Source organism: Lagopus muta, chromosome 3, assembly GCF_023343835.1.
Source record: "Lagopus muta isolate bLagMut1 chromosome 3, bLagMut1 primary, whole genome shotgun sequence".
Lineage (NCBI taxonomy): Eukaryota > Metazoa > Chordata > Aves > Galliformes > Phasianidae > Lagopus > Lagopus muta.
This window is the reverse complement of record NC_064435.1, coordinates 82,754,789-82,776,478: the sequence shown is the minus strand read 5'-3', so window position 1 is coordinate 82,776,478 and position 21,690 is coordinate 82,754,789. Positions and strand designations below refer to the sequence as shown.

General features: G+C 42.1%; 1 protein-coding gene across 1 annotated transcript in view; it reads right to left on the bottom strand.

Annotated features, from left to right (window-relative positions):
- BMP6 (bone morphogenetic protein 6) overlaps positions 1-21,690 on the bottom strand; it is an 85,292-nt gene that overhangs the window by 12,633 nt on the left and 50,969 nt on the right. The window contains exon 2 of the mRNA XM_048940886.1: positions 9,838-10,030. Within this exon, the coding sequence (XP_048796843.1) occupies positions 9,838-10,030 (193 nt within the window). The remainder of the gene's footprint in view (positions 1-9,837; positions 10,031-21,690) is intronic.

Genomic DNA, 21,690 nt, shown 5'->3' with positions numbered 1-21,690 from the left:
CTGCCTCACTGGTAGCCGCACTCTGTGGTTGACTCAGCAGCCTTCCCCACAGGAGTCTTTGCCACCGCTCCTCTAATGGAAAGAGGGCTCAGGGATGACTCTGACCTTCTCCTCCAACTGCAGCGAGTGGTCAGGGCATCTATCCCAAATCAAATAGCTCTGGCTGCAAAGCTGCTTGGAGCTCTTTAAGATCAAACCCTGTATAGGCCTTCAAGAACACTCAAGCATATGGAATTAGTCAACTCTGCAAAAATGTAAAGAGGACGCTTAGACCTGAATTCACAGAAACACACACACAATTATGGAATGGTTTGGGTTGGAAGGAACCTTTAAAATCATTTAGTTCCACCCCCCTGCTATAGGCAGGGACACTTCCCTCTAGACCAGGTTGCTCAAAGCCCCATCCAGCCTGGCACTGAATGCCTCCATGGAGTGAACATCCACAACCTCCCTGGACAAATTCCCATTGCCTTGCACTTTATAAAGGAACTTGGCCATCACAGACCTATAAAGCCAGAAAGGACCAATTGTCATTCATCCCCTGAACTTCCAGCAGGATCAACTACATCCACATCACTCCTGTGAGATATTTGCCTGACCTGATCTCACGGATTTCCAGTCTCTAGAACTTTACCATCTTTCCAGGAAGTCCAATATGCATCACTTCAAGGTTTTCTGTTTTGTTCTCTATTTTATCTATAATTTCTAACTAAAATGACATAAAAATCTTTTCTCATAACAACCTTGAGTCTCCAGTCTTTCCTTGCAAGTCATGTTTTCTGGACTCAACTATTCTCATTGCTATTTTACAGACCCAGCTTTGATCAAGATCCGACGGATCCAGAGCACAGTGGAGGGATAATCTTCACGTGTCTCAGAGACTGTACTTCTACTTGCATACCACAGAACAGTATTTTGGCTTTTTCACAAAACCCATGCTGTTAACTCATGATCGCCTTGTGATTCACTATAATCCTTATATTCATGCTGCTGAACTGCAGAGTGCCCAGTCACTTCCTAGGGTGTATTTACATCAATGAATTATCATGCCTAAATGTAACTCTTCTTTCTACCAAATCACACCTTTTTTTTCCTCCAGCATTACAGATTTGCCTTCCACTGGGTCTTCCCCATCTCAGTGTCTTCTAAAAATATAATAAGCAAACTGTCTGACCAAGGTACAGTGTCACCAAATGAGAATGCTCCACTTCAGCCCAGTATTTCACACTGTCTCTGGGCAAATTTAAATTCATTCATTAAATGCAGAAAAAGGGACAAGTGGTCTTTCCAATCCAGTTAATAATTTCTAAAAATGAAGAGTTCATAAATACAGGACTGTTTTTTAGTCAGTTCCTCCATTCAGCTGGCTTTTGCCCTGCTTGGCTAGATGAAGCAATGCAGATTCAGGTATTGCAGATACCATGCATACCAGATAGATATTAGCATGTAACATGCTCATATTTTCTGCCCAAGTCTGTTTTCAGTTAATGTTTGTCACTTGAACCTCACCAGGCTACAAAACATTGTGACTTGGCATTCCTCTGCTTCTAGAATTATGTGGGAAACCACGGGAACCTTCCTGTAGGGATGGCTTACAGAGGGGAACAACCTGCAACTGCTGCCATTTGTGGCAACACAGCTGCCAACAGAAAGACAGGCTTCAGTGATGTGAATCCCATACTCCTCATCTTGCTCCTAATACATTCACATGGAAATGAAGCCACCTAACTGCATTTGCCCATCTTTTTTTTTTTTTTTTTCCTCCTGTTTTTTCCTCAAATTCTGCTTTCTAAAGACCACAGAGAATATTTTTATTCCAATCCCCTCCTATTAGGTTTGCAAAAGAAGGAAGGGAAGTGTAAGAGCTATTGGTGCTGCATAGCCTTACTCCCATTCCTGATTCTGGTCTCTAGGCTGACTGTGGCAGGGACCATTTTTTTTCTCTTGGTTTTGCTTACTGGGTCCATACTCTCTGACCTTACCAGTTTCAAAACTTGGAGCCCACACACAGCAGACAAGCAGGAGTCTCCTGCAAGTGAAGGATGCTGCTGGATAAAGGAAAAACATCTGAAAATGGCAACTAAACCTAGTGGAGACATTCTGCCCCCACTGGTATATGCATCAGCTTCTTGTCTGCACTAAACAGTGCCACAAATTTCCCCCTACAGCCAGGTCAAGAAGGAAATAGTTTGGGAAGAATGCAGACACCATGTTGGAGAGTGCTGTACACAAGCAAATGCAAGTCCATATCCAAGGTGAAGTCTTAAGAGTGGAGAAAGTGAATCTTCTCTGCCTAAACCTGCCTCAGGGTACTGTTACTACACTGTTTGACAGTCTCACTTATATTTTCAGTCTGCCTAACCATCTGGATAAGTTTAATTAACAACTTCCATTATGACGGTGCTGTAGGCATAATATATGTTATTAAAGACAAACAAAAGGAACTAAGCCTATGAGGTGAAAAAGCTTCCTGAGACAAGACAGGACATTAATCATAGAATATCTTAGGAGGGACCTTAAAGCCCACCCAGCTCCAACTCTGTGCCATGGGCAGGGCTGCTCCCCACCAGCTCAGGCTGCTCAGGGTACCATCCAACCTGGCCTTGAGCTTCCAGGGATGGAAGCTTCTCTGGGCAGCTGTGCCAGTGTCTCACCATGCTCTGTGTAAAGAATTTCTTCCTATCATCTCACCTAATTTCCTCTCTTTTAGTTTAAAGCCATATAAAGTCAGTCCCCTCCTGTAATCCCTTCAAGTGCTGACAAGCTGCAACGTGGTCTCCATAGAGGAAGATGCAAGCTAAGGATGTCTAACTCAAACCAGGATCTCTCTGTCCAGGATCAGGGCCCAAGATATTGCCTCAAGTCCCAGGAAAGAAATGGAGGTCTTTCCGTGGCCTTCAGAAGACACTGGAGGAGGACTGAGAAGCTAAGGTCAACAAAGTAATCACAAGTGGCTGCAATAAACAGAAAGTACACAGTTTACTGTAGAAATAGAGCCTGTGTGATTCAGACAGCAGGATTTAGCTCCAGTGTCCACGGAGAGTAATATGATTTGTCAGATATAAATATCAGATATAGCTACTATTCTTAAAACCGGCATCCCAACCATGCACTCAGGGCATTTACAGGAGAAACAGCTTGCATTTAATTTCAGTGCTTTTTACCCCGTAAGAAAAATATTTTGTTAACTTAAACCTCTGTGTAAACCTTTCAAGAAAATGTCTCTGGGTGTTAATTCTCTTTAATTGAACACTAATTAGATTAGAATTTAGTCAAATTAGTAACCAGGTCAAGTGATTAATCTAAGTAACTATACTTAGTGAAACATTCCCATTAAAGTAATTTCTCTGTTTTGGCTGCACATTACAACATGGAACTTTGCTACACCAAAAACACCAAAGCTATAAAAAGCTGACTATAAAGACGCATATGTTGAGCTAAATTTTCTACTTTCCCACCCTCTCTGGCCTTTTTTCCCTGAGAAGGCAGGAGTTTTACCAGGGAGACAGTGAGAATAAACAGAACTCTCACCTTCAAAATGACCAAGTTAAAGGTCTCTTATTTTAATTACAGAGCTCAGAACAACATTTTTGGCCCAACTTCAAAGCTTGCAATTACCCAGGTGTTTAAAGGATTGTTACGCATCAACAGCCATTTACCAAAGCATTAATTACTTTAAATCTCTAAAACTTTCCTCATCTGAACCTTTTTGTTTACTTTTCTTCAAAGGCAAGTTGACATAATAGTCTAGACTGCCTAACAGCAGTTTCTCAAAAGGGAATTTTGAACAGAAATGCATGGGATTTACATTTTAATTAACACACTTAGTAAATACTATTTTCTTCTGAGTCCCTCTGGATACGAGTCTTTAGTGTGAACAGACACTACCTCTCTATAAAAATGATTCTGCACATAGCAAACTATGAAGATTATTTGCTCTTATCAACTAGTGACAAATAACTGCACTTATACACTTCTTACAGAGGCGAATGGAGCTCTACGTAGAATAAAACCTGGAAATCACAGCCCTTTCAAAACTGTAGATCCGCCATCTTTCAAAAGATGCAAGTCCATGAACTCTTAAAAAATGTTTTTATAGAACGTATTGTATGTGAAGCTCATACAGCATGAGGCACTGCCAACAGATACTATATAAAGTCCTAACAACTTTGTATGTTTAAATAATCATTACTCCAGAGATTTAAAAGCACCATAGAAAATCTCATCCATCAACGCTCATTCATGCACAGAGCTTCAGGCAAGGAAATGCCTGCACCTGCAACAGGCTGTCATGGAAAGCAAAGGCAATCTCTATCGTTATAGGGAAAAGAAGAAAGCATCTGTTTAACTGACTTGAAGAAGCCACGCCGCCTCTGGGCCAGGGAAGAGGATTTGCCCATCCTATAAGAAGTTTTTGGAAATGTGAAAGAAAATATTAGATGCTTCCAGCCTGCAAATGAAGATATTTCCAGAACTAAACAGGAGGCCAGCAACTGGGTACTAATTTGAAGGGAAATGCATAGAATGGAGTGCAGGAACGCATCTGAAGGGACAGGCAGGTCAGCTGGGCTTCACACTGCTCATCCCACCACTGCTTTGTCTGATAAAAGCTCCCAGGCGCTGAAAAGGCTGTCCTGTGTCACTGCAATTGACCCTGCAGGTAAAGTCTGCAGTGGTGTGGGTTTAACTCCTGTAGACTCACTGGAAGAGCAGAGGGGTTTTAAGGCTGCACCTGGCAAAGAGGTGAGAAACCTTGAGCTGGCTGCTGGATGTGGCTCCCCCAGCCCAATAGTGGGGAAAGCTCAGCCTACACGTCCGTGATAAATCCCAGCAAAGCCAGCACTGATATTTGAATGCAAAGGTGTTTCCTCACATCCAGCATATCCAGGTTGTGAGTTTCACAGCTCTCAGGAATGAACATTTCACCCACAACAACAGTGAAAAAAAAGAAATCAGCCCAGATCAGATGGATAGGACACATATTTCTTATTTCCTTGACAATGATTTAAGGATGCTAGAGGGACATTCTAGTTGTAGTGAAGGTTAAGAGTACAACTCCTCAGCATTTCTGAGCCATGGAGGAGAGTGTAAATGTATGTAAGAGAAACAAGGCGCTTACATAGCATTCTTTAGTTTTAGCAGAAAAAGCCATCTGGTTATGGAACTGTTAAGTCTCATCCAGAATAACTGTGACTTTTGAACTACTAAAAACAACCACCCGACAACACAACAAATTGCATACACACAGTGGGAGTCGAACTGAAATGCTGACAGACACTTCTCTATAGCATCATGGAAACAGCTCTATCATACACAAATATATGCACACTGTATACAAACCTGACCCTAACTTGAAACAGATTGATGCTGGCTTTGTCATCTGTGTTACACAACCCAGTCCAAAATCCAGTTGAGGACAGTTATTTATTTTTTAAGCTATAAACACTGCCGGCAAATCATTTTGCCCTTTAGATTAGAAGCTCGGATTGTATTTGTATAAATATCCTGTTGCAAAGAGGAAGACTTTATTGCCTGCCGTAACAGGCAGCTAAAAAGTGATGACAGCCTTAACCCTTCCGGAGCTGTGCTCAGCAGAAGAATGTGCTCTTCAGACAGTGGCTGGGGAGGGCGCCCTGATGTCCACATGTGTCTCATCACATCGGAGGAATCTTTCTCAAGTTCTCATATTTCATTCCAGGTGCAAATGAAACTGTTTAATAAACGCTGGCCATTAAGGTATGGTATCTGCCTTTGATCACTAGCACAGGCCTCTGTGTTTTTCATAGATCGGTTGTTTAGACAGTGGAGGAGTGTTGCGAGGTCTGCATTAACAGGATATTTACACTTGAAAACACACTGATGATCCAATCTCAGGACTAACATCTTTGATCAGCCACAGACTGCCTTCCCTCCCTGCTCCTGACCTGACACCTCGCTGGGTGAGAGTGAGGAAACATGGAGAAAGGAGAAAAAATTAATGATCTGTTTCCAGAGACAAACTAATTTCCTCTTTTCCCTTGCAAAGGTCTCACTTACATAGCAATCCAATCCCAAAAGCTATTGGAAGTCACAGAGGGCTTTGCTGGTCTTCCACAAAACCAGTTCTTCACCTCAGAAACAAGGCTGTGTTTAGCCCAAGAGGGACAAGCATCATCTCTCCACTTTCTACACATACCAATAGAAGGGAAAAAAAAAAAAAAATAGAAGAAAAAATCCTACCCCAGCTTTCAAACAGGCCACAGTCTATCTTGATCCCCAAAGCCATCCCACTCAGAGTAAACCAGAGGCCACCCCAGCACTGCCACGCTCATCTCCACTCCGCAGTCCAACCCACACAACCAACAGCTGACCTATCCTGAAGGTTTCATTCATCTCTCTGCAACATCCCACTGGCATCTCCAGCAGTTTGTGCTACGACAGAATGCGGCTGCGAGCCGTGGTTTGGTTATAAAACAAAAGCTTAGTTTCCAGGCACTATTTTTTTTAACCTTACGAAAGGGTGGAAGGAATGGGGAGATGAAAATATTACTGACACAAGTGAGTCAGTATTAAAAATGTTTTCTTTTTGAAGAGAGAATGTGCTCAGACCACACTGTCCACAATGTGTGTTTCATTGCCTGGAGACTCCGTGAGTATCGCTTTCATATTTCTGATTGCTTTTAACATGGAGAGTGCCAAGTTGCTCCCTGAAGGTTTCCTGCTGTTTCAATAAGCATTGATCTCTGAGCATCCACACTCTTTCTGTACACACCCCTACCTAAGAGACCGTCTCAAATGGCTGCACATAATCTTTTCTTTTAGCCTTGCCTATGTTGGCAAAAATAAGTTTGATAATTCAGCAGAAGACAGAGATTTTAAGTCTCAGGTTTTGCTTTGCTTGTAGCCAACATGCTGTGCCCTAGGGAGTTACCAGCAATGCCCTGTGATTCTGCTAAACAGAGCCCACATTTGGATTGGAGTCACACGCTGACGCTGTTATTCCCTAGATTATCTTCTTGGTTTTTTGTTTAAGGAATTCTGAACTCAGCCACTCCCTTAAACTTCATCAAAACAAAGGGATACTTCCATGCTCAGGTGATATATTGAATCTTCCTCTTTACCCTCTTTACAGATCTCCCACCCTTGCAAACTCATTTCTTTGAGAGGAATGAAACAGTTTTTTTCATTTACCTTTTTTTTCCTCAGTGGTGAACACTACCTTTATGAGGAGGCTAAAATCCATTTATGCCAGATGCCCTGGTAAGAGCTGTTTGCAACCAAAAGTATTTTAGTATCTACAAATAATTGTCACAGACAACTGTTAACCTCATAAAAGCCACAATTACGATGGTGCCTTTGAACTTTCTGTTGAGACTGTCAACACTGTCTGAACATCATTTTCTGTGGCCTTCAGAGGTGAACTTTCCTAAGCAGAAGGAATATTTGCCAACAGAACAAGACGAAGAAAGTTGCTACTTCAACTCCTTATATGTCACCTGCTGGCTCACGAGTTAAACTTCAAGATCAGTACAGACTCTTCTTTATGCAATAAAATATCATCATATGTCAGGAAATATCAGGCTGTTATTCAAACTATTAGTCTAAAGGAAGTGTGACACAATATTTTTTTTTAAGTCAAAGGCAGCTGTTATTTTTTGGCTCATAAGATGTCCACTAAAATGCAACAGAAGCCTTACAAATATTTAGCAAGTTCCTTCAAAAAATAGTGCTAGGTTTTTTTTTTTTAACCTTCTACAGTTTTCAGCAAGAAAAGAAAACTCCTTTAGGCATCCTAGAAGAATCTGAGGCAAAACAAACAACCAAAGAGAAGAGATTTTCTTCCCCCTACTACAAGATATTAGCAAACAACTGTGATTTTTTACTATTTGTCTTCAAGAATGTTTATCATCCACAGCCTACCCACGTCACCATGTCAGTGTGGCTGTATGTTTGAATCTCCAGCAGGAACAGCAGCTAACAGAGTCAGAACTTACACTGAAGGCAACACTGAGGGTTAACTGCTTCTAATACTCTGACTGTCTTTTACCACCTGCTTATTTTAATACTGAGAGGTTGATTAATATATATACTTCTATATACAGATATGTACAAAGAATTCCTACATGTGTACACATTTATACACAAGCACGTTTTCACATGTGTTTGTATATTTAATATAAAGATGATACGGTCCTTTGGGCTGAAAGGACAACGTGTGAAGAAGGTCACCTCCTTTTCACAGCTGCAGGAATCAATGAGCCACATTTTGCCACTTCTGATTCACAGACGGTGTGACAAGTCTTGTAGATTCACCTGAATCACGAGTTCCTTTAGCTAAATATATCCCTCCTTCCCACCAGGAAAAATAAATAAATAAAGGAGTAAAAGAAAGAAAAAGAGAGCTTGGAGAGACTGGATGAGTCAGAGGTCAGTAATGAACTACTGACACTCATCTCTAGGTCAGCAGTTCACAGTGTATCCATGAAAGGAAGGATGGTGAGCTGCTGGCAGTCTGGACCTAGATGAAGGTCCAGTCCCTATTTCCCTATTTCCAGTCCCAATTGCATGTCAAACAGCAGGAGGAAGGAGGACCAGTTTATTCATCATGAAAGAAACGATACACTCACCAGCTTCCCACTGAGTCTAGTTTGGAGACCAGCATCCAGGAACCTGCTCATTACATGCAAAGGCCTTTTGCAGCCAGCTCTGCTCAGCACACATGAAGGCTGAAGCACTTCCTTCCAAGGGACATGAATTGCAACTTCACTGCACAATCTGCTTTTTGCAAGTTTCTGGCATGTTGCTCGAAATAAACATACAAAGTGCCAGCACCATTCCTGTATACAGAACTAAGAGCTAACTTCCTAACAAAGATTTCATGAATTTGTTAGTAAGGTTTGTCTATCCTGTGATTTATTCTCTTTCTTGCAGTGTATTACTTGCTTGTTCAGGTTACTCTAAAATATTGTCATAAACGCACAAAAGTTATCATTTCGCTTTAAAAGAGACAGGCCTGACCTACTCTGTGCTCTTCTTTGCTGACCATCACCAACAGATTATCTACCACTTCCATTGACACTTGGCAGAGATTTTCCTCCAGATCCAGAGATGGGGTCTGTCTACGTGAAATCTACAACAAGCTAACACTCACAATTATTTTTTTTCCCCATAGATGAACAATGCAGATAACATCTGTGGAATATGCATGACCATCTGACTTGCTTCTGTTCTTCACGTGGCACTGAGGTACTGTTATCCCAAAAGACACTCCAGCCTACTCACAAAGGGAACAATATCCCTAAAAACACGTTCTTCACTATCACGTGTGTAATATTTCTCTCTGCCTTCCCAAAGGCCACACTCCCCACAGAATAACAGTTAGCTGCTTGATGTTGCCCTCATGACAGCTCTTCCTCGCCTATCACATCACCAGTGAAAGCCCATGAGTGGCTTTGTACCTGTGGTCAGCATGTTGAACTTTCTCTTGCCTTTTGTGTTCTAGAGTTGGTCAAGATCGCACTAATCACTTGTAATTTGCAAAATGGCTATGATTTTTATTCGGGTAGTATCAAGATGAAATGGGATACATGTATTTCAGTACGCATGAGCAATGCCAGAATATAATGTCTGTGGTTTAAAATTCCGTGGCCTCGCACCAGATTCTTGCTCTTTGTACTGCCATCAAAAAAGTCACAGCATGGACTTTCTCGGCTGAGGCCCTTTTTGCAATCCAGTATGCCCATTTCCCACAGGGGAAGCACTGTGCAGCAACACATCTTGTTCTTGTGCACAAAACTTAGTCCCACTGAGCATTCCTTCTGGCATCATCCCTCCCCAGGACAGGAGGTGATGGCCTACCTGTTTGGATGTTCCTGCAGCACTTGGTAGATGCTGATAAGGAAAGTTTGGTTTTTAAAGCTCTCCACAACGCAGTCCTTGTAGATCCGAAACTCAGCAGCTGTGACAGCCTCACCCTCGGGAATCTGAGACAAATTGAACTTGAACTCCTTGTGGTGCTGCTGGTGAGGGGTGAACTCCTTGTCGTACTCAACTGCAGATGGGAAAGGAAAGACAAAAATGAACCGTGAATAAAACTTTAAAAAAATGGACTCCACAAGCTGCCACCTGTTCCTTCAAAACAGGAATTATATTTATTCTCCACACACAGCCTTGGTATGTGCCAGGAAAGCTTATGCAGCTAAGGCCTTTCAAATACAGTACTTGGAAAAGATAAATGTTCATCTTCTCTAGCCTGTTCCTTTGAGATTTCTTTTTTTACTTTCTTTGACTAGTGAAATATGACCATGCGTTTTTCTCCCGATTAAATCCACAAGAACTCTGAAGCTATGACCTCCCTTGGCATTTTCCACCCATGGATCCCCATACTCTTTATGGCATTTCCATAATTCTCACATGCCTCTTCCAGCAGTGGACACCATTAGCTCCATTTTGTTTTAGTATATAAAGGCAAAGACAAAATTAAGTGCTAGCAGGAGGTCAATCTGTTCACTAATGATCCTAAAAGCTGTTGTTTTCTTGCTCCCGGGTTTGTGCTTTAGCCAGGAGACCTCCTTGTGATTTGAGCAAGATTAACATGGCATTCCTCTCAAGGGCCAAGGCCAACCAAACATTTGGGTGCCCCTTCCTTTTGCAGGAGCTTATTTGAGCCTGAGAGAACCAAGGAGGGATCATCTTTTCTGCAGTCGTCCTCCCTGGCCTCAGACCTTCTCAGGTAAGCTCCCATGTACAGAGTTTCAGGTGCGAACCAGAAACCCTCCTTCTCCTTGCCTGAGGATTTGTATTTTCTCTGTTTCGGGTGCCCTTTGCAAATTCTACTTCTCATCCCAAGCTTGTGTCATTTGACTGCAACTAGTTATAGTTTGAATTCAATTAATAGCTCAATATTTCTAGTTTTCTGTTAGAAATCACTTAAAACATCAACACATTATATAAACACACATAACTATATTTTTGAGGCCCCAGGAAAAAGAAAATCTAAACCCAAAAAAATCATTCCCACCCATGTAACTGAGGCATTATACATCAGTGATGAATAAGTCACCATTACACTATCATTAAGAAGATGATCAAACTCAAGGAAGGCAGTGATGGAAGCATAGATTCCTTCTCACTTCAGTGTTGTGCTCACTTTTTGTTGCTTTCTTTTCCTTTCTCCTCTTTGATGCATCAAAGTGCAAGAGTGTTCCTGAGACTACCCTCACAACACCCTATGAGGTAAGCTGCAGTCCCCGTTTTACAGACAGGATACTGAGTCACAAGGAGATCGATGTGTCCCGCTTGTGTCGGGGCCAGGAATGATGGCCTACGCACTTGATGTTCGTTGCTTTATTCATGGGTGACCTTCTTGGAGAGCAGATGTATCTACTGGCTGCTGGAAATGGCCCACAGAGATTTTCCTCTCTACCTTTCCCAATTGCCTATTCCTCTTCATCCCCCAGTCTCAGTTTCGTCAGTGTCCTCTCCCTTTCCTCTGGCAGCCCTTTCGTGTGAGCCGCCTCATCTGGCTGGACAAGCGTCCTGGCTCCCTCTGAGACACTTAGTCACATCCTTCTCTTTGAAGCTCGCCTGGAAATCCTTTCACCTCCGCATGGCTGCTGCCGAGCACTTTGCGGGACACAGCGCCTCAAGGTGCTGCCTTAGCAGCTGCCACAGGGCGAAACAAATTATCGGCCAACAGATCCTTTGGCACTCTCACAGTGTTATCTGGGTAGTTTGGATGTCAAAAGACTGAAAGATGTGGGTGACTGGAGACTGTGACTTCCAGAAAGGAGGTGGTAATACTCAGCATCTCAGTCACTGCACCAAGTCAAACGATGCAACACCATCAAGGAATTAATTCACCCGCCATATGGAGCATCTGCTGCCTCTTAGTTAGCCAGTAGTGACCCAGAAATGTTGGACTGGTTGGTGTCACTCATGTGGGCACTGTGGGGAAGGAGAACTGCCTGTTGACCCCACGCCTCAATGCAGGGCACACATTCTGAAACAGCGTACTTGCTTATTTTCAGGGTCCAACCACTCAGATGCCATGTTTGGCTGTCCACAGCAGAACTACATGCCCAGCCTGGCCGCTTGCTTGCAGCTACAACATGAGAGGATGTAATTAATGGTGAGAGAACGTCTACACCAGCTGTTTTGGAGAGACGGAGGGATGAAGCAACCAGTCTCGATTTAGAACTCACAACATCCTTGCTCGCGGGTGTAACAACCTGCTGAAACCCTCGTCCCTTCTCATATGGCCAGCAGGAAAGGGCACAATGCATCACAGAAAGGCTGCTTTTCCCCAGACTCATGGCTAAGGACAATGGGCAACAACCTCACTACATATGGTAAAGAAAGACCTATGAGGACAAGGGGAAGGAAGAACACTGCCAGTACTGGCAGCAGGCTACAAAACTTGCTGTTTAAATGGGATATAGATCTGCCCCCCTAATAAAAAGTCAAACACAAGCCACAGAAAGGGGAAAAAACACTCAAACACCCACCACAGAGCATAGGAGTATCAGGTATGGTGTTTGACTCCGAGTACCCTTTCCCAGATTATAACTTGTGTGATATGTTTACAATAGTATTTTCCTGTTGTTTTTTTTAAACTTTCTTCCTTTCCCCCTGTCCTTACGCGAGCACATCTGACAATCAGAGAAGCTGACCACACTGATTACAGAGGAAGCATTCAGACTGATTTTGTTATCAGGGCTGGCAGAGTAAACAACCTGAAACACACAAACAAGTAAGCCTTTTTTCAATCCTTCAGATTAAGCATTTTAGCTTCTTCTGTTACAGCAAAGGCACGTTCAGAACGGCTCTAAGTGGATGGTGTCTTTCTCAACTATGTTCAGAAGTGTTCCTGCATCATCACAGGATGGAAAAATAAAACCTACATTAAGTTTGTATGAAGGGAGTATAAAAGTTTAATGAGTTGGAAAGTTTTTTTGGCTATGTATCTTCCCATGATACAATGGAGAGTGCTTTTTTTTTTTTCCCTTGTGGGAGTGGTGAGATATTTAAGTTCTATATACTCATTGTCACCCCATCAAGTTCATAATCAACTGTTTTCATTCAGCAAGACAGCTTAAAAATATAAAATGCCATCAGTTCTTCTCTGGGGGCTTTTTATTCCCTGGAAACAGTTCATTTTTAACAAAGAAGTCAAGTTTTAGAACAGTAAATTTTGGAAAGGGAAGATCCGAGCTGCTGGTTCCCAGGATTACCCAGTTTGTATTGCTATCGCATTACATCACATCAGATGACCTATTATTCAAAATGCAGATAGCGCATGCCAAAGTGCAAGACAACAGCAAAAAGGAGGAATCATTTCTCAAGCTTCTTTCCAATCTTTTTCCACGCAAATTTGTTCAGGTTGGTCTGACCAGAGAGATGGTAAATCCAAAGCTGATTTCTGGCTGAAAATGGACGCAAGTTTCAGCTTCACAAAGCCCCGCAGGCTGAATGCAAGGAGCGTTCCATAACCTATCCTCATTGTCAGCCAGCACATTAGGAACAAGCCAGGCAAAAACAGGGACAAAAACAGGTCACGACATAAACTACAACTGGGTAAAATTTATCCTCAGGTTCACACTATTATTCTGAGCACTCTTACTCTCTTGTAGGAGAAGATCCTTAAAGGCTACAGATTCAGGCAGACACACTGCAAGCAGAGTTGGCTCTGAGCTACGGACCCTAGGAGTTTTTGTTACAACTCATTCTAAGCAGAATGGATGTGTGCACACAAAGCGTTAACAGAGAAGCCTGCCAGTAGCTCTTTACATCCCCCTTTACAAATATTTTTAAATCCTATACAAACAGAACACTATTGTTGAGCAGTTAAAAAGACAAGAATGTCAAAATTAGGGTTACTGTGGTTTTGAATTTTGTATATTCTGAATTAGTTTTGCAATAGTCAATTTCAGAACAAAATGTCCTTGGTTTAAAAATAACACACTGCTTAGAGTACTAGTTACTTTAAAAGCAGTGCACAAGAATAACAATAATAATTTAAAAAAAAAAAAAATTAACACAATGTGTCTATTTTGGTTACGATGCCATCCTTCTTCCATTAGAGTGAGTTGCATACACCTTGGACCAAAGGAAATCTAATTCTGATGGCAGTCATCAAGATAAACTCTTCTCACATGTAGGAATGTTCTGCTTTTTTTATGTAAATAGAATGCAGAAACAAAGGACAACTGTCATTCCTGAGTAAACACAGTTTTCTTTCAGAACAACAGCACTAAGAATTATAATATTTAGTATTTTTTTTAAGTTCTTAGATGTTGAAGAAGCGTTAAGTCAGGTATTCAGGTGACAATCTCAATGGTGGCCTAAGAAAGTCTTTAGCTCATGTTCTAGGAGCTCAAACCAAAAATAATAAAACATACAGCTCCAAAAGCAAACATTTTATAATATACTATCTGCTAAATAATTATAATTTCAGTGGCAACCTGGCTCTTTGGAAGGGGGAAAAGAAAGAGAGGGTTGCACCTGAAGTGCTTCAGCTCTGACTTGGCTTTGTTGGCCCACTGGAACCACAATCCAGCAAAAGCAACAAGCATTCATCACTTTTCACAGTGAGTTTTGCACAGGTATTCATGAATTAGATTTGAGTACAAAGATATTACTTGCCATTTCTTCTCAGCCTCCATGACCCCTTTTTTTAGTAAAGAGAGCCCCTGAAAACTGGGGTCACTAACAGGAGATTTGCCACCATAGCAACATAAAAAGATCAGAGAAAATTTCTCCATTTTACTTCAACCCCTTTCTACATTAAGTAAACAATGTTTATCGTATCTGGAGCAGTGAAGCTGTTGAATAGGTCACAAATACTTGAAGCATTACCACAGCTTCCACAGATCAACTGACAGATTAAAACTGACTTTTATTGCTAAGATATGAAATATTTCCTCAATATTTCCTCGATACTATGTAAAACAGAACAAGAAGAATAATCAGTACAGCCCAAAGAGTACAACGTACCCATTCAGCTTATTACGATGATTAGAAATGTAAAATGCTTCACAAGTACTTCGTGCTTGATAACAAGGAACAGGACTTGAGTTATACTGAGTGCACCGCAGGTGCAACAGTAGAGCAGCAACAGGAACAGACAGCTGCTGGAAATAGTGAGGTAAAGGATTGCTGCTGTCTGTCTTGCACTAAACCACAATGTACACCAATGTCAGATGGACGTCAGGCTCCGATGGCCACGATCACAGTGGCAGATCCATCTTCCATGTCATGTGTGTTCCCCGCACTTCCAAATGATGCTTTCATATATTCCAGGCTTCCAAAGGTCTGATCCTTCTTCCTCTGGGCCCTCTGACTCTCAGACACCTCCCCTGGATCTGCAGTACAGCATGAACAGACCAAGCTTCATTCTGAAGCCAGTAGAAGCTCACTGGATATAAATACTGAAACTTTCACATTTACAACTGCTTACATACTTCATGATAAAAGCAACTTTTCAGCAGTAAGAAGCCAAGATACTCAAGGTGGAATTTCATATTGCACCTGCTGTTTATCCCTCTGGGTTCAGCTGAGGTGGTCTAGTTATGTTAAGATGAATGTAATGCAATTGGAAGTTAATGCCTACACAGCTTAAAAATAATAATAAAAGAGTCAAGGCCAACGAACTCCAAAAGGGCACTTTCTTAGAAACAGCTATAATATCACATCTGGGCCACCACAATATAAAGTGGAATTACTCCACTAACTTCTGTGGAGCAACGCCAGCTTACATCCGATGAAAACCTGGCTTTATGCTCCACAGTTGTGTGTGCCAGAAAACAATGATTCGGAAAAATAACCCATCATTAATCCAACCCCAATGTAATTATGGAGATTAAATTCAAACAATAGCAAATCACTCTCTAAACATAGCATTCTAAAGCTTCAAAAGAGGAGGGCCTTCTACTTTTGGCTGAAAAATACAACTGAGCTCCTCTTTGTGCTGGGAATCAAGCTGGAACCGACTTGTAAAATCAGATTAAAACAGTTGCACAACAGCTTCCTTTCAGGATTCCTGAATCAAAAAGCCATTTAAAAATCAAAATAATGCACTAGCCAAACATAAAATACCCATGGGACACCAGAAAGTATTAAAGGGCATTTCCATGCTATCCACCATGATGCCTACTGTACAGTCAGCAAGGCGTTCCCACTGCCCTGGCCAGCAGGCAGTGCTGTGGGGCAGCTTGCACCAGCACATGCAGTGGCAAGGAGACATCTGTGGGGTGCTTCAGGGGGTTAAGTCCAGGAGGCTCACTGCAGACCATGGGCATCTTATCCATGGCATTAACTTTTGAGTTTTCCTGTGCTTCCCCTCTCCTTGTAGCAGCTCCTTGTAGCTTCCTCCTACAACCCCTCCCAAAAGCTTCTGAACGCAGACATGAACAAAACCGGTATTTTCTTTCCATATGTTGGCACACATGGCAGGTCCTTCCACTGGAAACAGTGTTGTATCTTAGGAAAACAAAACATCTTTCTGCTTAGCAATGCCAGATTGTTTTTAGCAAGGCACTACTGTTTGCATTTTTGTGGCAATATTAATGCAGTTCCCACTGAGAAGCTGATAAAGACCCCGACTGCAAAAGAGTTTTAATAAATAAATAAATAAATAATCCCCCCTCTTGAATAAGTGATCTGCAGCTACTTCTGTATCGAGTTTCCAAATAATTTATGATTAAAATAACATTATGCTTCCCGATCCCCACACACACATCGCAGCCAGGCTTCGTGCAGGCAGAGCCAGCATTTGTGGGAGCAGCCACAAGCAACTGGCAGCGCTCTGCCACCACACATGAAGGGATGAGGACTTCCCTGTCCTGTTCCTCTTCTAACCCTCATCTTTTTGCTAGCACCCATGGCTGCATGTCCTATGCTCCCGGATGGATGCAAGTCACGCTGCATTTACCACTGGAATTGCTGCTCACGTGGCAGCTCCCTGCAGTCAAACAGCTGCCCAGGGTGAATCCACTGAATCTTGAAATGTTTTCAGAGTTTTTAAATGGTGCAGCAGTTACCTGGCTTATCTCACACTCTCTCACTAAATTATCTGCCCTTCTATAGAAATTTACAGCAGTCCCAACCGATTCACTTGAACACTTGGAACTAAATTTCAAATCTGAAGTTGTGCAAAGTGGAAAACATTTAAAGCTTCATTACATTTCTGTTTCCCTTTTTTTTTTTTTTTTTTTTATCAGACAGACTTAATGTTGATCAGCAAGACTGAAAATCAACCAACAGCAATTAGGAAAGCAGGTAGTGTAACAATGTTTGCAAGCTACTTTATCTGCTTTTGTTTTGTTGAGCGCTCATCTCTGCATCATAGGCAGCTTTCCTTTTAATAGCCCCAACTGAAAAAGGTACCTCCTCAACACAGTGCAATCAGTCCCTGTAAAAATGCTGCCCAAAGCATTTAAGATTTGATAAATCACTGAAATGTTTAACCCAGCACTGAAGAAAGGTCCTTTGAATGCTAGTACACAGAGAAAATCATTTGTCCTTCAGAAATAGCAGCGCTGCTCCAAAGGCTACACAACCAAGCTGTGACAGCAGTGTCACTGATGTGACTTGTGAATCCCACAGACACTGAGTTGTGTCGCTGAGCATTACAGTTTAGTATTTTACACAGGATTGCAGTTCCGAACGACTGCATGAAGCAGAGTCTGGCCAAAGCAAGGTGAAAAGATGAGGACAGAGAATGAGTGATGTGTTTGAAGATTCTAATTCATTTTTTCTTGTTTCCTTTTGGTTGTTTTTGGTTTTTTAAAATTCTCTCTCCCATCCCACTGAGAAGGCAGATGAGTGAGTAAACAACGGTGTGGTGCTGAGCCACTTGCCAGGTGAAACCACAACAGGCAATTCTGACCTGGCCAGTTACCTGTGGGCAGTGATAGGAGGTCTCTCAACTGAGAGTCTTTCAGTCCTTCTGCCCGTGGCATTTGCAGAATTCGGAGTAATGGACAGCTAGATGGCTTCCACTTCTGCAAATTATTTATTTTTTTGGAGGGTGAGGGATGAGAGTGGTGCTCACTGAAGGGTTTGGAGGGACCACAGGGCTCACTGCAGGAGTCGGAGGGTACATTTCATTGTCATCAAATCCAGAAGTATTCTCTTACCCCTGAGGATGCTGAATAGCACTGAGTAGAGCCCGATAGCCATAGGCCAGGCCCCAGCATGCTGCAGTGGTTTGTGCCTCTTTAGAATTGCCAAGGTGATAGCAGACTTTTCCAAATCTTCTACTAGTTTTTCAGGATTCTACAGGTGTTCAGAGGTGAAGTTTCAAGCCACTGTGTGTGCCCACCACTCCGGGCTCCTGCCTAGACTCCCTGCCAGTCAGAACTATCCATCTCAGGGCAGATCTCTGGGTGATACTCTTAAATAATTGTTTAATCTTAAACACCATCTGACGCACATTCACAACACGTAGCAACAAGAGAATGCTGGTTTGAACACCCCACGGATATTCAAAATTCTCACACTGGTACTAACTCTTGAGCTCTAGGGAAAAAGTGAAAAAGTGAAAGGGAGACTGAGGAACTGCTGGGAAGTGTTCTCCCCTATCTCCTCCATAGCCAGGCTCTCCAAGAGGACAAAGCAAAGAGTATAATCATGACAACGTGCCTTCCAAAACCCAAAGATGACTGCAGTACTAAATACATACAAAACATCAGTTTCTCAGTTGACAATTTTATCATAACGTAAGGCAATGCCACGTAGCTGAGCAAAATAAAAACCTCACACCAACTCCTGAAACGGGCCCTGGGGCTGCTCTAACCTCTGCGATGGGTCCCAAGGCAGACAACAGCAGAAATGTGGAAAAACAGAGCATGGATATCCAATGCCGAGCCAAATGGACAAAGCATCTTCCTGACCCTGGAGTGAACACATCTCATCTCCCATTGGCAAACAAAGATTCCTGAGGTGGATATTTTGCTCTGAAGTCTCGCCTGCTGTTGACCAACACAATACTGGTGAGAGCCAAGCAGCCAGAAAGCTGTTGCCGCTGTGGGCAGTTGGAGCAGAGATCATAAAATGGTCATTAATAGTTTTACCTAGTCTGCAGCCTTTCAGTTTCTCAAAGTCTGTTTTTAGAAAAAGAAAATGACATCACACTGCTTTAATGACCTGCGTAAGGATAAAGGATTTCACTCTAAAAAAAAAAAAAATCCCTAAAAGAAAATTAATAAAGCAAAAGCCCTTAATAAAAAGCCCCACTTTGTCTAGCAGCTTTTCTCTAAGCCTTCCTTTTCCATTACTTTTCACATCCCCACATCCCCTGGTGACCAGAAGCATACTTGGAATGCTTCTGTCCATCTGATAAAGAGATTGGAGGCTGCGGCCCTGCATCGGGTGAGGACCTGTGGGACACACAGCTTCAGCATTTGGCTGTAGCTCCAGGCGTGACCAAAAGCCCCATGAGATATAATGCTTTATGGAAGGTGGGAGAATCCTGGTCAGGTTGGGAAATGCTTGGAAAAAGTAAGACTTGCAGAAAACCACCGTTAAAAGAACTATTAAAGTGGGATTTGTGGAATAATCCTTAGTTCCAGAGTTGGCCTGACTTTAGCACAGTAGCACAGCTGAGTAGTTCACCTGAGAAAAATCCAGCAGGAAGAAGCACAGACTCTGCCAAATTCTTTCTCTTTGCTTTTTTTTTTTTCTTTTTTTCTTTTTTCTTTTTTCTTTTTTCTATTCCCCCATTTCAATTTCACCAGATAGGTAAGGCACCCCTTATGATGTAGGCATTTAAAATCAATGTTACACATGGTATTAAAGAAACAGCACGTGAATTGACTCAAGAAGTCCTCAGGTTAACAAACAAGATATTAATAAACCTCTCCGGTTTAAAAAGCAGCCAGGACATAGGCATCTCTAGCTTTCATTGAAAGCATTTTCTTTTAAGTTATCTGGGTCCTGGAGACAACAGTTCAGAAAGAACAAAAGGGAATGTGTTCAAATTCCCAGCAGAGCTGCTTGCCCACAAATTAATTTTCAGACATTTGGCTTCTACGTCTTTGCTCTGCGATTTGTGATTTGAGAAGTTCTCTGCCCCACCCAATGCAGCCTTGTCATCACTGATTTTATTTTTCCACTCCCTCTCCCTCAGTAATGCCCTCCTCTCTTGCTTTGACCACTCACATGCCATGGTTGGAGAAAACCATCAGGACCCTGACCATTTCTAGTACATAAATGTACAGAGAGAGGGATATCTGAATAAGAATCTCAAACCCTTTTCAAATGTTGGTCTTAAAATTGGTCTTTATCTTTTATCATGCTTGAAGTGTTTTTAACGTTGTCAACCGGGCCAAACTGATCCAACAATGAATTTAGTTTATGACTCAGTGGCAAGCACATTGGATATAAAAAAAATCAGCTATTTTAGAAGACTTTGAACATCTTTTTTTCAAGTTACTGCAACATGGCAATGCTACGGATCTGACATCTGCCACATCTGGTCAATTTTTGGTTGGGTTTTAATAAGAAAACCATCAATCATTAGAAAGCTTGGATCAGGCGAGCTTCTCAACACATTCTCTTTATGAACACACATACGTTAGGGTGATCTGACAAGCAAAAACATTTTTAATGCACATGTATTGAATTGTTTTTACCTCTGCTCATTAAACCACCCTAACGAGTGAGGTTCTTGCCTGCATGAACAGATGCTTTTACTGCAGTCCTCATGTACATGCAACAAGGCTAAAGCTGTGTGTAACGTGCACATGCAGAAAAGCGACCAGCAGTGATATTGCACGTCCTAGTAAACTCCAGTTGAAATAGGAGCACAGGAACATCAACGTTGTGTACTTTATGTTATTAGCTGCAGCTGCTATCATACTTGGAGAAACCTCCAACCCAGAAACAGCAGTGATGAAGCGCTCCAAGATGAGTAATGAGATGCTTGATAGGAAAGGAGGGGGATAAAAAGGCTTCTAAAAATGCGCTCTCTGGTACAATAACAATCTCTTAGAGATTTACCAGGCAGAAAACACCACAGGAGACCAAATGAAAACACGCCACGTTTAAAGTGTTGTCTCCATTAAATCAAAATTGAGGCAGAGAGGTCGTGGTAGGGAGGAAACTCCTTGTATTTACCTAACCCATGTGAGTGCTAATGCTCACGTGTGCGTTGTAACGAGACGGGGGATTTTGAAAGCTCTTGTCAGTAGGTGCATGAGCAAATATTTGTCCTGATCCATTCCAACTCTCTGTGGTTTGTAAATCCCCAAGAAAAAAAAACGCAGCAGAACAAACCAGTCTAGACCACAGATTTTGGCTACTTGACACTATTTAGAAAATCACAGGAAATAGGCCAACTCCAAGGAGGTTTTTTCAGTGGACTTTTCTGTTCGTTTTCTGAAGATCTGTGAATACCTGATTTACATGCACTCGTCTGAGTAGCCGAAGAGAATCCTTCTGGGCATTCTTTAAAGTGTCGTCACCCCAATATAGAATTCCACATTGGTGATGTCTCAGCGAGGTGTCGACATTTACAATCTCTCAGACTACTTCTGACCCACGCTTTTCATCCAAGGCTATTTTAAAAAAAAGTCTGAATAATGGCACCTTTGTATTTCAAGATCCCAAAGAGTTTCTAGCAGCATTATTTCCTTTCCTGTCAGCAAAATGCATGGAAAGAATCACTAGATGATATGTTTTCATCAGATGAAAATCTGAGCTGGAAAATAT